At 44.3% G+C, this 19,611-nt stretch overlaps 1 protein-coding gene across 2 annotated transcripts in view; it reads left to right on the top strand.

Annotated features, from left to right (window-relative positions):
* Nucleotides 1–270: 270 nt before the first annotated feature.
* Nucleotides 271–19,611, top strand: part of ETNK2 (ethanolamine kinase 2) — a 33,182-nt gene continuing 13,841 nt past the window's right edge. The window contains exons 1-3 of one of the 2 annotated variants that reach the window (XM_069945268.1): nucleotides 271–557; nucleotides 14,559–14,818; nucleotides 18,930–19,061. In XM_069945268.1, the coding sequence (XP_069801369.1) occupies nucleotides 420–557; nucleotides 14,559–14,818; nucleotides 18,930–19,061 (530 nt within the window). In that variant the 5' untranslated portion in view covers nucleotides 271–419. Of the gene's footprint in view, nucleotides 558–14,558; nucleotides 14,819–18,929; nucleotides 19,062–19,611 lie in introns of those variants that run through there. The other variant, XM_069945269.1, reaches the window with a different exon arrangement.

Below are 19,611 nucleotides of genomic sequence, written 5' to 3' on the forward strand. Positions count from 1 at the left end.
CTTACATGAAGCAGATATGTGATGATAGTTTACACTTACATGAAGCAGATATGTGATAGTTTACACTTACATGAAGCAGATATGTGATAGCTTACACTTACATGAAGCAGATATGTGATAGCTTACACTTACATGAAGCAGAGATGTGATAGTTTACACTTTAAGTGTCAGCTAGTAACAGGTGACTAAAGTGCAAGGACTGTGCAAACTGAGTAAAGTGCAGTGCACATAGCTGCCAGCAGGGGGAGCTATGTCGTCTGTGCTGCCGGTGTCGTTGTGGTCAGTGGACTCCTCTGCACCGGGCTCTTCTCCTCCCTCTGACAGCAGGGTGACAGTGGGTGACAAGTGCCGGCCCACTCCCCCCTCCAGTGGGTATTTCCCACCTGTGGAGGGGGCGCCGGGCTCAGAACGAGCAGGGGATGGGTGAGCAGCAGTGTGGCAGCCCCCCGGTGCGCTCCCTCAGCATTGCTGTGGATGAAGAGAACGTCATTCCGGGCGCCCTGAGCCTCATCCGGGAGCTCAGACCTGACTGGGAGCTGCGGCATGTGCGCACCAAGGTAACCGGCACCGGGGGAGGGAGGTCACGTGCTGCGGGGACTACAGAGCTCAGCAGGCCCACACAGCCAGCCCCCCGAGCTGTCACCGCTGTCACTGCAGGCATGGCCCTCACCCCTCCCACCTGTCACCCCAGCCCACACCTCCCACGCCTCACACCTGCACTCCACTCAGGGCATTGGCTGCGGGCTTAGAGGGAAGAGTCCTGGGGCTGCACTGATACATGGTGTTATATGGTAAATATTCCCGATACATGAGGATATGCTACATAGATATGGTACATGTTCCCGATATATGAGGATATGCTACATAGATATGGTATATATTCCCAATATAGAAGGATATGCTACATAGATATGGTACATATTCCCGATATATAAGGAGATGGTAAATATTCCCGATATATGAGGATATGCTACATATTCCCGATGTATAAGGATTTGGTACATAGATATGGTACATATTCCCGATATATAAGGAGATGGTACATATTCCCGATATATAAGGATATGCTACATATTCCCGATATATAAGGAAATGGTAAATATTCCCGATATATGAGGATATGGTACATAGATATGGTATATATTCCCGATATATGAGGATATGGTACATAGATATAGTACATATTCCCCATATAGAAGGATATGCTACATATTCCCGATGTATAAGGATATGGTACATAGATATGGTACATATTCCCGATATATGAGGATATGGTACATAGATATGGTATATATTCCCGATATATAAGGAGATGGTACATATTCCCAATATATAAGGATATGCTACATATTCCCGATATATAAGGAGATGGTAAATATTCCCGATATATGAGGATATGCTACATATTCCCGATGTATAAGGATATGGTACATAGATATGGTACATATTCCCGATATATAAGGAGATGGTACATATTCCCGATATATAAGGATATGCTACATATTCCCGATATATAAGGAGATGGTAAATATTCCCGATATATGAGGATATGGTACATAGATATGGTATATATTCCCGATATATGAGGATATGGTACATAGATATAGTACATATTCCCCATATAGAAGGATATGCTACATATTCCCGATGTATAAGGATATGGTACATAGATATGGTACATATTCCCGATATATGAGGATATGGTACATAGATATGGTATATATTCCCGATATATAAGGAGATGGTACATATTCCCAATATATAAGGATATGCTACATATTCCCGATATATAAGGAGATGGTAAATATTCCCGATATATGAGGATATGCTACATATTCCCGATGTATAAGGATATGGTACATAGATATGGTACATATTCCCGAAATATGAGGATATGGTACATAGATATAGTACATATTCCCGATGTATAAGGATATGGTACATATTCCCGATGTATAAGGATATGGTACATATTCCCCATATAGAAGGATATGGTACATATTCCCGATATATAAGGATATGCTACATATTCCCGATATAGAAGGATAGGCTACATATTCCCGATATAGAAGGATATGGTACATAGATGTAGTACATATTCCCGATATATAAGGATATGGTACATAGATATGGTACATATTCCCGATATATAAGGATATGGTACATAGATATAGTACATATTCCCCATATAGAAGGATATGGTACATATTCCCGATATATAAGGATATGGTACATAGATATGGTACATATTCCCGATATATAAGGATATGGTACATATTCCCGATATATAAGGATATGGTACATAGATATGGTATATATCCCCAATATAGAAGGATATGCTACATATTCCCAATATAGAAGGATATGCTACATATTCCCAATATAGAAGGATATGGTACATATTCCCGATATATAAGGAGATGGTACATATTCCCAATATAGAAGGATTACTTATAATGTGGATTCTGAGAGATACAGACTTATTAATCCCCCCTCCCCCCTTTTGCCTGTTTGATAACCTTTTGCCCTTGGATACAGCCGGCCAGGCAGCCATTGTGTATTGTCACTCACACACAGAGTAATCGCAGTCACATGATCGGTCCCATTAGTACTGGCTGTTGGTTTTCACTTCACAAACAGCAAAGGGGGATTGTGGGAAAATGTCTGCAGTGTGGATGTGAGTGTAGAAGTGTGTATGACTGTGTATGATTGTGTATGATTGTGTATGACTGTATATAGAAGTGTGTATGATTGTGTATGACTGTGTATGATTGTGTATGACTGTGTATGATTGTATATAGAAGTGTGTATGATTGTGTATGACTGTGTATGATTGTGTATGACTGTGTAGGATTGTATATAGAAGTGTGTATGATGGTGTATGACTGTGTATGGAAGTGTATGCACCGCTCTCCTAACCCCGCTCTCCTAACCCCGCTTTCCTAACCCCGCTCTTCTAACCCCGCTCTCCTAACCCAGCTCTCCTAACCCCGCTCTCCTAACCCCGCTCTCCTAACCCCGCTCTCCTAACCCCGCTCTTCTAACCCCGCTCTTCTAACCCCGCTCTCCTAACCCCGCTCTTCTAACCCCGCTCTCCTAACCCCGCTCTCCTAACCCCGCTCTTCTAACCCCGCTCTTCTAACCCCGCTCTCCTAACCCCGCTCTTCTAACCCCGCTCTCCTAACCCCGCTCTCCTAACCCCGCTCTCCTAACCCCGCTCTCCTAACCCCGCTCTCCTAACCCCGCTCTTCTAACCCCGCTCTCCTTACCCCGCTCTCCTAACCCCGCTCTCCTAACCCCACTCTCCTAACCCCGCTCTTCTAACCCCGCTCTCCTAACCCCGCTCTTCTAACCCCGCTCTTCTAACCCCGCTCTCCTAACCCCGCTCTTCTAACCCCACTAGTCTAACCCCGCTCTTCTAACCCCGCTCTCCTAACCCCGCTCTTCTAACCCCACTAGTCTAACCCCGCTCTTCTAACCGCGCTCTCCTAACCCCGCTCTTCTAACCCCGCTCTCCTAACCGCGCTCTCCTAACCCCGCTCTTCTAACCCCGCTCTTCTAACCCCGCTCTTCTAACCCCACTAGTCTAACCCCGCTCTTCTAACCCCGCTCTTCTAACCCCACTAGTCTAACCCCGCTCTTCTAACCCCGCTCTCTTAACCCCGCTCTCCTAACCCCGCTCTCCTAACCCCGCTCTCCTAACCCCGCTCTTCTAACCCCGCTCTCCTAACCCCGCTCTTCTAACCCCGCTCTTCTAACCCCGCTCTCCTAACCCCGCTCTTCTAACCCCACTAGTCTAACCCCGCTCTTCTAACCCCGCTCTCCTAACCCCGCCCTTCTAACCCCACTAGTCTAACCCCGCTCTTCTAACCGCGCTCTCCTAACCCCGCTCTTCTAACCCCGCTCTCCTAACCGCGCTCTCCTAACCCCGCTCTTCTAACCCCGCTCTTCTAACCCCGCTCTTCTAACCCCACTAGTCTAACCCCGCTCTTCTAACCCCGCTCTTCTAACCCCACTAGTCTAACCCCGCTCTCCTAACCCCGCTCTCTTAACCCTGCTCTCCTAACCCCGCTCTTCTAACCCCGCTCTCCTAACCCCGCTCTCCTAACCCCGCTCTCCTAACCCCGCTCTCCTAACCCCGCTCTTCTAACCCCGCTCTCCTAACCCCGCTCTTCTAACCCCGCTCTTCTAACCCCGCTCTCCTAACCCCGCTCTCCTAACCCCACTAGTCTAACCCCGCTCTCCTAACCCCGCTCTTCTAACCCCGCTCTTCCAGCCCCGCTCTTCTAACCCCGCTCTTCAGTGTGAAAGCTGCTGCTCTTCAGTGTAATTTTTACCCTTTTGTTTTCTTCACATTTCTGTAACTCTGGTCTCTTTGCTTTTTGTGGGAAGAGTGATCATGTGACCAGGAAGCCGCTGTATTTCCCAGGAGTGCATTGCAGCCTGGCCCTTACTAACTCCCTAGTTACTTCTGCTCACTCCTCCTGTCTTCCTCCACTGAGCTGTATATAAACCAGTCCCTCACACACAGCTTCAGATACATGACATAGTGTTGTGGAATCTGATTTCACAGAATTTTTTCTCTGTTGTCCCTACCATTTTATCCTTCTTATTTAAAGGAAAAAAATTGTTGTAATTTACTTCTCTTTAAAAAAATTTCAGTCTTCCAGTACTTATCTGCTGCTGTATGTCCTGCAGGAAGTGGTGTATTCTTTCCAGTCTCACACAGTGCTCTCTGCTGCCACCTCTGTCCACGTCAGGAACTGTCCAGAACAGGAGAGGTTTTCTATGGTGATTTCCTGCTGCTCTGGACAGTTCCTGACATGGACAGAGGTGGCAGCAGAGAGCAGTGTGTCAGACTGGAAAGAATACACCCTTTCCTGCAAGACATACAGCAGCTGATAAATACTGAAAGACTTGGGGTCAATAACAGAGTATGTGAGTCCAGCAGAAGGTAAACCCAGAAATCAGCAGAATAAGGTACAGCAGGGGCTGCTAACTTAGACAATAATGTAAGATATCTGATAACAAAATTTTCAATCAATTTATATGGAGTAAACATTTATTTTCATACATACTGATGAAATACTCAATATTTCTTTATGGGACAGTCTGGATAGAAGTAGCGGTACTGGTATAGTTGTAAAGTGCATCACTAGGCCACAAGGAAAGTCACAGTGCTATTGATTCAAATAGTCAAATTAATTTTTTTTTTTAATTATTACGAATTTTGGGTGATTTTTTTTTTTATTTTTTATAATTTTAAGTTTTTACTGTCATTATACAGTAAAATAATATAAAAATCTGGCAGCTTTTGGTCACTATGCCTAATGACGAAGCTGACACTTCTTGTTTTATACAGATCAGTGTCTATCGACCTCCTTCTTGTCACCACAGAAAGGATTACAATGTATATAGATAGGACCAAGCTATTCCCAATAGGTGATATCACAGCTCCCCTCGTTGCACGCTGACCTCCGCATAGGTCACAGAGCATGCCTAGAATGCCTCTTCCATACAAGTTAATAAGGTAGTCCATGAGGCTTGCTGTGAAAGGCTGAAAATCTCTAATAACGTGCTAAAAATTAAAGGGGGACTCTTTAAGGGGGACTGATTTTTTTTTTTCTCAAATAAACTGGTGTCAGAAAGTTATATAGATTTTGTAAATTACTTCTATTTTAAAATCTCCAGTCTTCTGGTACTTATCAGCTACTGTATGTCCTGTAATTTTAGATAAAAGATGACCCGCCGCACCTATTTCACACAGAGCTAGAGGAGGAGACTTTTTTCATGACATATACCGAATAAACCAAACAACTGTGGGGAGTGTTGGGGAGAAGAAAGGGCAGGGGGCTTACATAGGTAAGAGCCCTATTACACAGAGCGATAATAAGCCGAGTCAGGCCTATTTGGCTGATTATTGTTCTGTGATCGGCTGATCATGTCTTTAGGTCTTGACCTAAAATCATTGGCCGTCGACCAACGATTGCTAACGATTGAATAAATCATTATACATTACCTCTCCACGCGCCCGGTTCTCTCTTGCCCCCTGTTTGCTTCCCCGTGAGGTGGCTGCAGGTTAAATCAGTCTCTGAGCTGACAGGCCGCTCAGCCAATCACTGGCCGTGGTGGCTAACAATGTCTCTGCAGCCCTTGCTAAACGATCATTAAGCCATGTAATAGGCTCAATAAACAAGTGCCGATCTACCAGATCTGCGCTCATTTACATTATTGATCGGGCCATCTAATAGGACCATAAGGCTGCATTCACACGTTCCGGGAAGTTGTCCGTGCTCACGGATCCGTGCGCACGGACAATTTTACAGCCCATTGCTTTCTATGGGGCTATTCAGATGTTCCGTGATTTCACGGATCCGTGATCCGTTCCGTTAAAAAATAGGACATGTCATTACTCGGAACGGATGCACGGAAAGGATTCCCCATAGAAATCAATGAGATCCGTGTTTTTCACGGATGTACACGGATTTGACATCCGTGTTCATCCGTGAAAAACACGGATGTGATGTAATCAATGTAATTTAAAATGCTTTAACACAGATCCGTGGAAAAAAAAGGACACGGATACAAAACGGATGCAAAACGGATCCTGCTGGTTGGTCGGTGATCAAATACTTATTTCACGTAATAAAATGCAAATGAGTTATATAAAAATCATACAATGTGATTTTTTGGGATTATTTGTTACAGATTCTGTCTCTCCCAGGTGAAGTGTACTACCATAGAATTACACTTCTCTCTATTCATTGTAGGTGGGAAAACTTGCAAAATGCTCTATATGTTAAACGACTGCTTCATTAGAGACCCCCAGCTAGTAGCTTGTCTAATCTCCTCTGGTCGGCAGCGATTTGTATTCCACAAGGAGCTGACATTGTTCTGCAGGAATAATGGCCTATGAGGACAGCATCACTTCTCCCAGTTGCCACCAGTTAGATGGAGGCACAAACCAGCTCTGAACAGTCTGTTGGGATTACAGCCTGGGGACTGTGAAGGCTAGGGAACCTGGGAAAGCTCGCTGTCACCGTGCACTGCCTGCCCTTTATACAATTCTTTTATCTGCATTGTTTCTCTTGTTTTTCCTTGATCTCAGTAAACGCTCAGCACAGCTGCATGAGGAAACCTCACAAGACTGACAGTGAAATCCGGGCCCTGCCTCCTTCTAGCATCAATGACCAGTCTTTGTTCCACCTCGCTCCAGTCACTTCCCATTCCCATTCTAATGTGGATTCACAGTAAGGCTATGTTCCCACTATGTGAGTTTTGTAATAGTCACGGCCGTTGTTGCCAATTTGCAACAACGGCCATGATTACTACGGAACTTACGTAGTGCTGCCGTTAATCCTTATATAGTCCGGCTGGGATCCCTAGCGTGACATGTCAGTTTCCACTATTCGCAGAAAGCCTGTCAGTGCACACAGTCGAGGGTTGTGTGCAGCGGCGAATTGGGATGCGGGCGCGCACAGATGGGCCCACATCCCAATTCATCAGAAGTGAAGATCATCAGGCCGGTACTGCACCGGCCGGGTCACGAAACAGCCGGTGTCTCACGCCATGTGAACATGGCCTAAGGCTTATCCTTGTCTTTTAGCATGTTGAAAAACACTTCAACAATAACAACGCTTTGCTGGCCGCCGCTTCATGTAATAGGAACGATGGCAACAGACTGCCACTATCTCCTATGGGCTCCCCGTGGCCCGCTCTGCAGTTACCCATTGGCTGGTGGCACATGTAATAGGGCCTCCTGATTGGTCTGTGTAATAGGGCCTTAAAGCGACTCTGTACCGACAATGTGCCGCCCCCCCCCAAACCGCTTGTACCGTTGAATAGCTTCTTTAAATCCAAAATCTGTCCTGGCATCCGTTCGGCAGGTGATTCAGTTACTGTCCTAAAAAACAACTTTCAAATTTGCAGCCCTGTGTCAAGTTGGTGTGGCCTAGAGTGTCTGTGCCCTAGGCCTGTGACGCCTCTCCTTCCCTCCTCCTCACCTAATTCATCATTAGGAACGCCCCAGGCAGGATTTTTCCTATTCATCACTTGTGTGAACACATACGCTGGATTGTTAAGGCTAATGATGATGATGAAGGAAAGGGGTGGGGGGGCGGAGAGGCGGTGTAGGAATAGGGCACAGACACTCTAGGCCACGCCAATTTGACACAGGGCTGTAAGTTTAAAAGTTGTTTTTTAGGACAATGACTGCATCACCTGCCGAACGGACAGCAGGACAGATCATGGATTAAAAGCAGCTATCCGAAGGTACAAGCGGTTTGGGGGTTCAGATTGTGGGTACAGAGTCACTTTAAGTTACTGCAGTAACATTCCCAATCTCGCTGCCTGCCAATCTCCTGGTCCCGATGGAAATGTCCACTGGATAGGGGCAGTGATTTTTTATTAATCCACCGATTCTGCTAAATTGTTGATTGTAGACGGGGTCTTAGTCACGTTTTTATGTTAATTATATCTATGTTGGCAAATGGATTGTTGGCAGGTGTCTTGGCTATATGTACAATCATAGTTGTATAAGAAGTACTTCTAACTACAAATTCATGTCCCTTGTAGAAGGAAGGAGCACATTACTATAGACTTTAGGAGCCACCTTGATTTTGTGGCTTAAGAATATTCATAGGCTTCCTTAATGAAGAACTTAAAGGGAAACTCCAATTAAAAAAAATTCTTTCAAATCAACTGTTGTCAAAGATTTGTAATTTACTTCTATAAAAAAAAAAAATCTCCAGTCCTTCTGTATTTATCAGCTGCTGTATGTCCTACAGGAAGTGGTGTATTCTTTCCAGTCTGACACAGTGCTCTCTGCTGCCACCTCTGTCCATGTCAGGAACTGTCCAGAGCAGCAGCAAATCCCCATAGAAAACCTCTCCTGCTCTGGACAGTTCCTGACATGGACAGTGGTGGCAGCAGAGAGCACTGTGTCACACTGTAAAGAATACACCACTTCCTGCAGGACATACAGCAGCTGATAAATACTGGAAGACTGGAGATTTTGTAAATTATAAATCTGTATAACTTTCTGTCACCAGTTGATTTGATTAGAATAAGTACCCCATTAAGTTTTTCTGGTCACGTTGACTACCTGGCTCTTGGGGTTTGTCCGCCCCAGGCACAGTCCTCTCATACTATTGCTCAGACATATTGCAGAAAGCTCTTGTTATTTGAGTACTGTGCATAGGTAACTAAAGGCCTTGGTCTTACATACATTTTACTATTAATAACAATCTGTTGTTTGCTCAGTGTGCTCTGTGCATTCATTTACTCTTACAAGAACATCCAGCCAAACTGTCCTAGTGAAGTAGCACTGAGTATGTATATATATATATATATATAGTATATAGTATATAATGTATATAGAGAACATTCACCTCCGGATATCTTATTTTATTCAGATTAGATTAAGTAAAGGGAACCAATCACTCAAAAAATCCTTATAGCTCTAAGTAAATGTGGCGGTAAATCATATTCCTATGCCCTGTGCCCCTGCCCGGTACGATCAGAAAACGTACTTTAAAAAAATCCCGATCTATATGTAAATGTGGGCCAACTAGTCATCTGGGCGTAGTCACGTCCCCTGGGTGTGCCATCGCTGTGATCACTCCCCCTCTGGGTGTGATTTGTATCGCTGTGTCAGCCATACGTCGCAGGAGGCGGTCTTCCAGTTCGCCCGTGCTTCAATGTCATCATCACGGTGGACAGTGGGATATGACGCTGCTGTACTGCGCATGTCCACTGTAATGTGTAGATCAGAGCGCATGGCTGATACAGCGCTGTGAATTGCGCCCAGAGGGGGAGTGATCACCGTGCTGGCACACCCAGGGGACATGACTATTGGCCCGCATTTACATACAGCGCAGGACTTTTTCTGAGTATACCAGGCAGGGCATAGGTAAATGTTTAGGAAGTGTGCTCGGTGATGTACCGCCACGTTTACTATATCGATTTTTGGAGGGATTGGTTCCCTTTAAAGAATGTTTTCTGTTCTGTAACAGAAAAAGGGAGAGAAAAGCAAAACACATAAAACACAAACCAAGGTCACAGCTAACCCCTGGATATTACCTGGAATTTACTGAAAAGCACCGCACGTAAACAGCGGTCCAGAGTCCATGTTCTTGCAGCGACACATCAGGTCATGGCCAGGATATTAGGGATACCCCTGGTAAGGTTAGTGAGAGACAATGGTTCTTATATGTTCTTATATGAGTTGCACCCTTAGGGTCCTATTACACAGAGCGATTTTTAACAACTAACGAAAAACGATTGCAAACGAGACTGTTTATCTTTAACCTGAAATCGTTCACCATGTTACACAGAGCGATAGTCGTTAGTTACGATCGTTACTATGATCGTTATTGCGATCGTTACTACAATCGTTTATTCCATCTGATCTCAGCAAAACAATGAACAATGTGCAATTACACTGAACGATTAGTGAAGAAATGCGGAACTTGAGCGAACGAATAGCGATAATTTTAGGTTCAGATCTAAGTCACCAATCAACGTCATACGAACGATTTTTCGATCGTTGCCTGCAATTACACAGAACGATTATCGTTTAAATTCGAACGATATAACGATTTTTTTGCAAGATAATCGTCCCGTGTAATAGGGCCCCTTAGGATTTAGCTTGTTTTGATATATTCTCGTTCCTGTTCTTGAACTGACGTGTATTTCTCTAAATATAAGATAAGTCTACACTTTTAAATAATCAGTAGTATTAAACAGTCATTGTTCACACTGAGTAAATTAGGCGGAATCCCGCCTGTCTCAGTGTCCCATAGCCTGTCTATAGGAGAGCGTGCGCTCCTCTGCTGCCGTGACATGTCACTTGTGTGAGCGGAGAGCAGCGGCAGTGGAGGAGTGCGCGCTCTCTCATAGATGGGCTATGGCACACTGAGACAGGCGGAATTCCACCTTATTTACTCAGTGTGAACATACCCTAAATATTAAGGTTTCTGCACAGACTCTGTGCTCTGATTCTCCCCCTGACATGATGGGGACAAAAAATAGCTTTGAAATAGCTTTGAGCAGCCACTATATTCCGTCACAGACTTGAAGCCGACTATTTTCTAGATTTGGCTTGGCTTTGTATGGTTAGCAGTGTGTATGGTCCATCGTTGTTGACTGATTCTTGACAGGTAGTTTTCATGTCATTGTAGTAATTTATACCAGGCACCAACAGTTCGAGTTAAAGGGGAACTCCAGCAATCCCATTAAAATTAAATGCACAAAAAGCACTGATTGTTTTACAGCTTTCTCACTTATCTATGCTGCTCCTAGCCCCAAATTCAAACTTGGAAACTACATCTCCCAGCATGCATTGCATCTCAGAGCCATCTGCCAGGTACCTGCCCCTGTCTTGTAGTATCTGCCTCAGTCTGCTTCTGCTTTGCACAGTAAACACAGTATCTATCTAGCTATCTAAATTAGACAAGCGGACGGCACTCCAATTGTATGAAAGTGATGATTTATTCACCCAATCACGTATCATCACTTTCATACAATTGGAGTGCCGTCCGCTTGTCTAATTTGGATATCCAGTGAAGCCGGGGATCGACTTCTATTGGGACGTGCACCCACCAGCTTGAAGCTACCTTGACTTAAAGCCAGCACAGTGCCGTCCATCTTGTTGTTTTTTGCATATCTAGCTATCTAGCTATTTTACTATTTATCTATATAGATATATTAAAGAGAGAGAAAAAAACTAAAGCAACAGTGTATCCTTTCCCCTATACTTCTCAGGAGAGGCTGTTATTTCCCCGCCCATGGCCAGGTGATCACTGTGTGATGTCAGTGGTGGGCGGGGTTACAGATGAGTTATGGCAGCTTGCCTGCCAACCGAAGAGACAAAGATCATGTGACCTAGGTCTCAGAAGGGAGGGGGAGGACAGAGGAGTGGAGAAAAAGTGGAGCAGGCAGTGAGGATTTTCAGCAGCTTCAGGGTGTGAGTCAGGATGTGCTGCAGACAAGCGGCGCAATTTATGTAATAGAAACCTATTGCACACAAGCTTAGATTATGGGTGGGGATGGAACTGGGTTAAATCTTTCCTAACCGAAGTTCCCCTTTTAGGCCCCATGTACATGCAATGCAATGACATGCAATGGCTGAACCTGATGATTCCCACAAGGGCGGCCAACTATCTAATGTGTTTTTTGGGGCCTCCTGACTGTTTCCTGACTAAGAGGAGAGATAGATCAGGCATAGGGCTGCCCGATCCTTCTATGGGGAAGGGAACCAGAGAGCTAATTAACACATTTTACAGAGTTATTTACAGGAAAAAAAAAGGTTTCTCCCGAGTTCTCTTTTAAAGGGGTTGTCCGGGCAGGAGCCTTTTTTAAGATATGTCTGGGGATAGGTTTTTTAAAAATAATAAAGCACACTTACCTCCCTGGCTCCCGCTTCAGTCCAGACGACTCTGCTCTACTTATTTACATCTTCATTTTGTCCCTTGTCCAGACTCCACTATGCACACTTACTAGTATATTTTTCGGATTAGTTTCAGCACTTGGCTTTTTTTCTCCGTAACTTATTGGTGGGCGGCTGGGTACAGTAACGCTATGCAGGATGTACACATGTAATATAACACTGAATAGACCTTTCAACCCACTGCTGACACAGTACTTACTGTTAAAGTGAAGCAAGTACAAAGGTTTATTTTAAAAAGAAAAAAAAAAAAGATATTGGGCGTTTTCCAGAATTCCTGTTTACAGTGTCCCCAATCATAGGCGTGTTAATGTTAATACGGTGCAAGGGTGCCTCAGATGACCCTGGAGCATCATGCCACTAATACATATAACTAGGGGGGTGGAACAGACACAGCCAATCAGATGATGTTATGGTGGGGAGTGCAGATGGTCACTATTCTCACTCATGAGATGGAAAAAAAATAAATAGATAGGACTGGTGAAGTGTATGTGTGTATATATATATATATATATATATATATATATATTATAGTATATATTATTATTGTATATTATATTATTATTATTATTATTATTATTATTATTATATAATATAATGTCAGGCATGAGGATAAAGAGATCTCCTATTGTAATTAAGTTGTTTTTGTTTTGTTTTGTTTTTTAAACCTTTGAATTTTTATTGTTTACAGATCTCATTGCAACCCAACTATATTAGTGTAAGGCGTGCAAGCACAAAGCACAAACAGTGTAATGTAGCTTGCGGCTCCTAACTACATTGGCTACATAGTAATAGATGGAAACTCAAGCATCTTTATAATATAAATACATTAAGTAAATGTTTGTAAGCAAAAAGCACTTCAAGGTGCAATGACAACTCATCTCCCGTCTTCGTATCACTGCCAGGACACGTGAGAGAACCCCCTTGACATCAGGGTCTTGATACCGTAAAAAAGTAGTGACACACTCTCTAGTGCAAATGAAAAAAAATCTTTATTGGTACATGGTTAAAATGCCGACGTGTTTCGGGCCTGCTGAATCTTAGTCATGACTCTGTATTCAATTCTTAAAGATGGGCATGGATTTGTGCAAATATTCAACACCAGTCTCCCACATATGTCACCACTACCATAAATATGATATGGACGTGGTTACATGTGTAGGAGACTTGTGCCATGACTAAGGGTCAGCAGACCCGAAACACGTCGGCATTTTAACCGTATACCAATAAAGTAACACAGATTGACCCCCATCCCCACACACAATACCCCACCTGACCCCCCAGTGGTCCTCCAGGTCACCAGGTTGCTCGATGCCGTGATCACCAATGTACGACCGCCAGATGACGTCACTGGTGCGCGTGTCCCGAGGCAGGGCAAAAGCGTGGTACCACTGCGGCCGGCCGTGGCTCACATATCTAATAGACGAGTGTGGTATACGGGGCAGGCTGCGGCTGCTGGCATCTCAGCGCTGGCTGGCCATGGGTGGCAGGACATCTAATCTGGCGCCTGGTACATAGGTGGATGGACAATGTATATCACCTATACAGCGAGGCCAGGGGTAGTGGCCTGGGCCCCTGTGCAGCTGAACCAAGTGATATGTCCGCCACTGTGTCAGGGGTTTGGGCAAGGGCTGCATGGACATCGTTAAGGATGTCCATGCAGTACTTACTGCCTAATTATCGGGCTGTCTAATGCTGCGTTTACATGGAACGATTATCGTGCGAACGATCAAGCGACGAGCGAGAAATCGTTCATTTTAATCTTACAACATGTTCTAAAATCGTCGCTCACAAAAAATTCGCAGATCGTTCCGTGTAAACAGTCGTTCACCGATTTTTCCTATGTGCGAGATAGGCTTAAGCGATCGCAAAACGATCTTTATTAAAAAAAAAAAAATCGTTACTTCGAAATCGTTAATTGTACGATCGGGGGAATTATCGTTCCGTGTAAACACAGCATAATAAGTCCAGTAAACGAGCGCTCGTTTGCTTAAGTTGGCCTGTGTAATAGGACCCTTAGATTGTGTTATGGTACAGTACTCCTATTCACTTAAATGGGAGCTGCATTTATGACTTGATTAAATGTTTTTCCTGTTCTCATATATCTCCACAGTTGTTCACTGACGGCATCACAAACAAGCTACTTGCCTGCTATCTGGATACATCTATGAAGGATGCAGTACTTGTGCGCATCTACGGCAAAAGGACGGAGCTGTTTGTGGATCGGGACGATGAGGTGACAAGTTTCCAGCTGCTGCGAGCTCATGGCTGTGCCCCAGAGCTTTATTGTACTTTCCAAAATGGACTCTGCTATGAGTTCATGCATGGCCTGGCACTGGGACGAGAGCATGTGCGCCAACCTCATATATTACGGTAACATTTAGCACTTAGAGCAAAACTGTAAACTTTAGGTTTAAGATTACTAATAAGAACTTTATTTTGTGCACTGATTTTCACACATAAACCTCATATTTACTGCAATCCACAGTTTTAGTCTTTCCAGTCTGACACAGTGCTCTCTGCTGCCACCTCTGTCCAGAGCAGGAGCAAATCCCCATTCTGTGGACAGTTCCTAACATGGACAGAGGTGGCAGCAGAGAGCGCTGTGTCAGACTGGAAAGAATACACCACTTCCTGCAGGACATACAGCAGCTGATAAGTACTGGAAGACTGGGGATTTTTAAATATAAGTGAATTACAAATCTATAAAACTTTCTGAAACCTGTTGATTCGAAAGAATTTTTTGCTGTTGTAAATTGGTTTACATAAAACATGGAAATTCAGGGTTTTTTTTTTGTTTATATAGTAGGAAACCATACCAGAGCTTCTCTTGTTTATACCTTAAGGCCATGTTCACAAAACGTATGTGTGGTATTAATCACGGCTGTTGTTGAAACAACGGCCGTGATTTATACAACACATACGTTGTATGTGAATAAATGGAATCCCAGCCGGAGCGTATACACATGGTATACTCTCCGGCTGGGATTCCATCCGGTCGCACGGAAAACTGACGCAGAGAACCTGTCAGTTCACACAATGGAGTGTGCGGCTCTGGCCGCATGCTCCATTGTGTGCAGTGGTAAATTCAGATGCATCCGAATTCACCATAAGTGACGATTATACGGCTGGTACTGCAGTAACACCAGCCGTTCTGTGATCTGGCCAGGTCACAGATTGGCTGGTGTTGTACTTAGTGTGAACATGGCCTACATCTCTGAGAACAAAGGGATGGGGTAGTTGGTTTCCAATATGTCCCAAGCCCTGCCTCTCCTGACATCATCTTTTGGGAGGACACCATACACCTGCTGACATTGGGTTCAGGGGACTCTTTTTCTAACGTATTGCGGAGCCTTTAGTCTGCAGGTAACGGGGAAAGTGGTAATGTACCTTACAGCACTGCGGGACACCTAAACACTGAAGAGGATTATCTCTGTCAGAGTTCATTTATGTCTTATTGCCTTGAGGTTTACATATTTATCTTTATAGTTATCTGCAGTTAAGACATGTTAATATTACCAAGTGTAATTGGTCCTCAGGTCCTTGACCCATTATAAGATGGCAATGGTTACTTACAAACAGACTTGTATATTGTACAAGCTTAGAGAGACAGAAATGGCTGCACTTTGATACGAAAGCCTATTCAGCTACATTAAAAACCAACATCAGAAGTTAGTATATAATTTGATAAAACTATATTGCCTCATGTACCGCGTGCAGGTCTCTGATACACATGAGTCCCTACGCTAAATGACACTGTGCCGGTCAGCGAACCACGCAAAGCGTGCGCAAGCCGAGAAGGGGGACCACGGAATGGCCCTGCAACCCTAATGTCACAGGACCACACCCTAAGGGCCCCCCCTCAACCCCAAAGGCGCCGCCGGCAGAGTAAGCGTCCGCCAAGCAACACAAGTGTGAATAAGGTCTTACTAGTTACCATTGCTCCTGCAGGTAGAATGGGAGAAAAGAGGAGGTACTTACCATATGTGCACAGGTGCTTCCGGCTAATTTACATCACATGGGTCTTACAAAGGAGGAGTGCTAGCCTGTATATTGCCCCTGGATCATAGCCTGCAGACTATAGCTGAAGATTAGTAATGAAAGTATAGGAAATATTATATGATGTATGGCACGTTCCATTGGAGTTTTCTCTCCCCTAGATGTATTGGTCCAGACCAGGGATGGGGAACCTTTGGCCCCCCAGCTGCTGCAAAACGACAATTCCCATCATGCCTGGACAGCCGAAGGCTGTCCAGGCATGATGGGAGTTGTAGTTTTGCAACAGCTGGAGGGCCGAAGGTTCCGCATCCCTGTTCTAGAGAATAGCCACAGGGACTTCTATGACCCACTTTGTAGCTGGTTGCACATGGTTTTGTTGTGTGCACAAGGTCTTTATTATACACATGATGGCAAGTCCATTTAACCTTACATTAGGAGTATCTCCATCATACATAATTAATGAAATATAGTAAACTACAAGATGATAAAGGGGAACTCCGGGTAGCCTTGTTTAAAAAAAAAAAAAAAAATTGCAATGTTCTTACTTATGCCCCCCACCCCCAAACACACACACAGTAGTCCTGCTCCTCTGATGTAGTTTTCTGCCTGCTCCAATTCTCTTGCTGCTCCTCTTCCCCGGCATTGCTATCAGACTACATTTCCCAGTAGTCTTTGCAGTACACACTCAGAAGGTCCTTTTTCTCCCACCCCCATAACAGCACCCCCTCCCACACATGCCCCTCCCCCTCTCCGCTCCCTGTCACGTCTGCATCCTCAATCTGTTATCAGCAAACAAACTGAATGTGAGACGGAGGTCACATGATCTCTGTCTCCTGAGGGGAGGGGGTCAGCAGAGGGAGCAGGAGACAGAGTGGATCACAGGGAGGACAGTCAATTCCTGGATGTCAATCAGCTACCAGTGTGGCAGGTACAGTAATACAGTGGTACCTCTGTTCTCGAACTTCATTGGTTCAGGAGGGCAGTTTGAGAACCGAGTAGTTTGAGGATAGAGCACTGTCTTCCCTTACGAAATAATGTAAATGCCGTATTCTGGGGTAGCTTGGGTGGTGTTGTGACAGCACTGTGGGTGTAGGGTCACTTGGGCTTTTGTTACGGTGGCCAAAAGTGGTGTTGTAACCCACCCCCGGAAAAATGGGCACTGCGCTTGAGGTTTGGATATCCCAAGTGTGAACAGGTGTATAGGTGCAGGTGCAAGAAATAACTGAACAGAGTCCAATGACTTAGCCAGGATAACTTGGTTTACTTGTAGGAACTTCAGTGCAGTACAAGATAATACACTTTTGGTAACTGCAGGTTGGGATAACGTGGTAGAAGATAGAAATAACTGAAGAAGAAGATACTCTTACGTTTGATCTTACTGCATTTTGCCCTGTAGTGTTGGGATACCCGTCCTGCTAGGGTAGTATGAGGTCCCAGGTCTATGCGCTAGGGTGAGCAGACTTTCCAAGACTTCCCAGAATAGCTGTGCGCTGCCGTACGTAGGCAGAACTGCTGCTTTGTCCTGCTGAGTTCAGTACCTAACTCCAGGTGACTGCCCTGTGTGTTGCAAAAGGTATCCCTGGCATAGACAAGGTTTGCCTCAGAGGACGTCACTCCCTCCTGAGGGTCTAGCACTGCATGTTAGTCATAGTTAGTAGCATAAAATAATGAGTCTCTGAGTCCCTGACAAGGGACCTGGCCCCAGCCAAGCCCTGGCTTCACTGCAGCAGGAACAGCTCTCAGTGCGTCTCTCTCCACCTCTACTGGCTAAAAAAGAAGACCCTCCCACCAGGAACTAGCTTCTTTTTATAGGGGTTCCTTAGCTAGTGTAGGATTGGTGGGACTGTGTGTGTACAAGAGAAAGAAGACGCAGAGAAAGGAGGGGAAAAGACCCACACCTGTGATAGGAGAAGTACAAAACATCAGTCAACAACAGTGATTCCAATGCTTCCTTCAGCTGCGCGTAGTACAGTATATACAAGAAATACAACATTGAAACCTGGGGGGGGGGGACAAATAATACACTTTTCCTTCATTCCCTGAGTGAGTTACTTTGCCCAGGTGCATAGGAAACTTAGTGGGACACATCAATGTGTTTAGTTGGTTGGAATACAGATGCGTTTGAACACTGAAATATTGCTGCATTTCAAGACTGGGTGCCGAAAAAGTGTTCAAGAACCGAGCAAGAGTTTGGGAACTGAAGCAAACTTTTCTTGAAAATACTGTTTGAGAACTGAACTTTTTGAGTTCCGAGCAGTTTGAGAACTGAGGCTCTACTGTATATTGTATAGAGACATCTATATAACTTTCAGTGTATTTTTTTCATAGAAATAAATGTTCTCTATCCGGAGTTCCCCTTTAATTATTCTCAGAATGCCTTTTACATAAAGATCTGTCTATAAAGTTCTCATTATTCCATGAATCCATGAAAGATCTGTACTAATTGTACCTGTTTAATTGTCCGGATCCTTCTGTTCTTTAACAGTTTGATTGCACACGAGATGGCCAAATACCACTGTATCCCAGCCCATAATGGCTGTCTTCCAAAGGCAGTCCTGTGGCAGAAACTCAACAAGTACCTATCTATCCTGCATACTGAAGAAGGACGCCAGGACAGGTATGACTACATACAGTGCAAGTGAATAATCGGCTTCATAGGAAAGTGATGGGCAGAGCACAGGCTCCATAGTTACTACTGAGTAGAGATGGCCTTCACTATGGTCCAGAGATTTAGCTGTTCAGGCCTAATACCAGCATGAGGTGTAAGTATGACCTGTAAAGAATAATGTGCAGAAAACATCCAGTCTTACTAGTTCAGTAGCCAAAATGCTTTGTTAATGAGAGATCATAGGCGTATGGTCAGACTGGTTTCAAATGACAGGAGGCGTATAGATAACCATGCATCACACAGACAGTCTCTGAACACAATGGGCTAGGAACTATCAATATGAAGATTGAAAAACGTTTCCTAGTCTCATGAATTTCTGTTCTTCTCTATTCTTTATGTAAGGTCACTACTTCACATGAACCATATGAATCCACTGGCCATCCTGACGTACCTTAAAGAAGTACTCTGGAGAAAAAAAAAGTTTTTAAATCAACAGGAAGCAGAAAGTTATACGGATTTGTGATTTACTTCCATTTAAAAATTTTAAGTCTTCCAGTAT

The sequence above is a fragment of the Dendropsophus ebraccatus genome, chromosome 11 (genome assembly GCF_027789765.1).
Source record: "Dendropsophus ebraccatus isolate aDenEbr1 chromosome 11, aDenEbr1.pat, whole genome shotgun sequence".
NCBI lineage: Eukaryota > Metazoa > Chordata > Amphibia > Anura > Hylidae > Dendropsophus > Dendropsophus ebraccatus.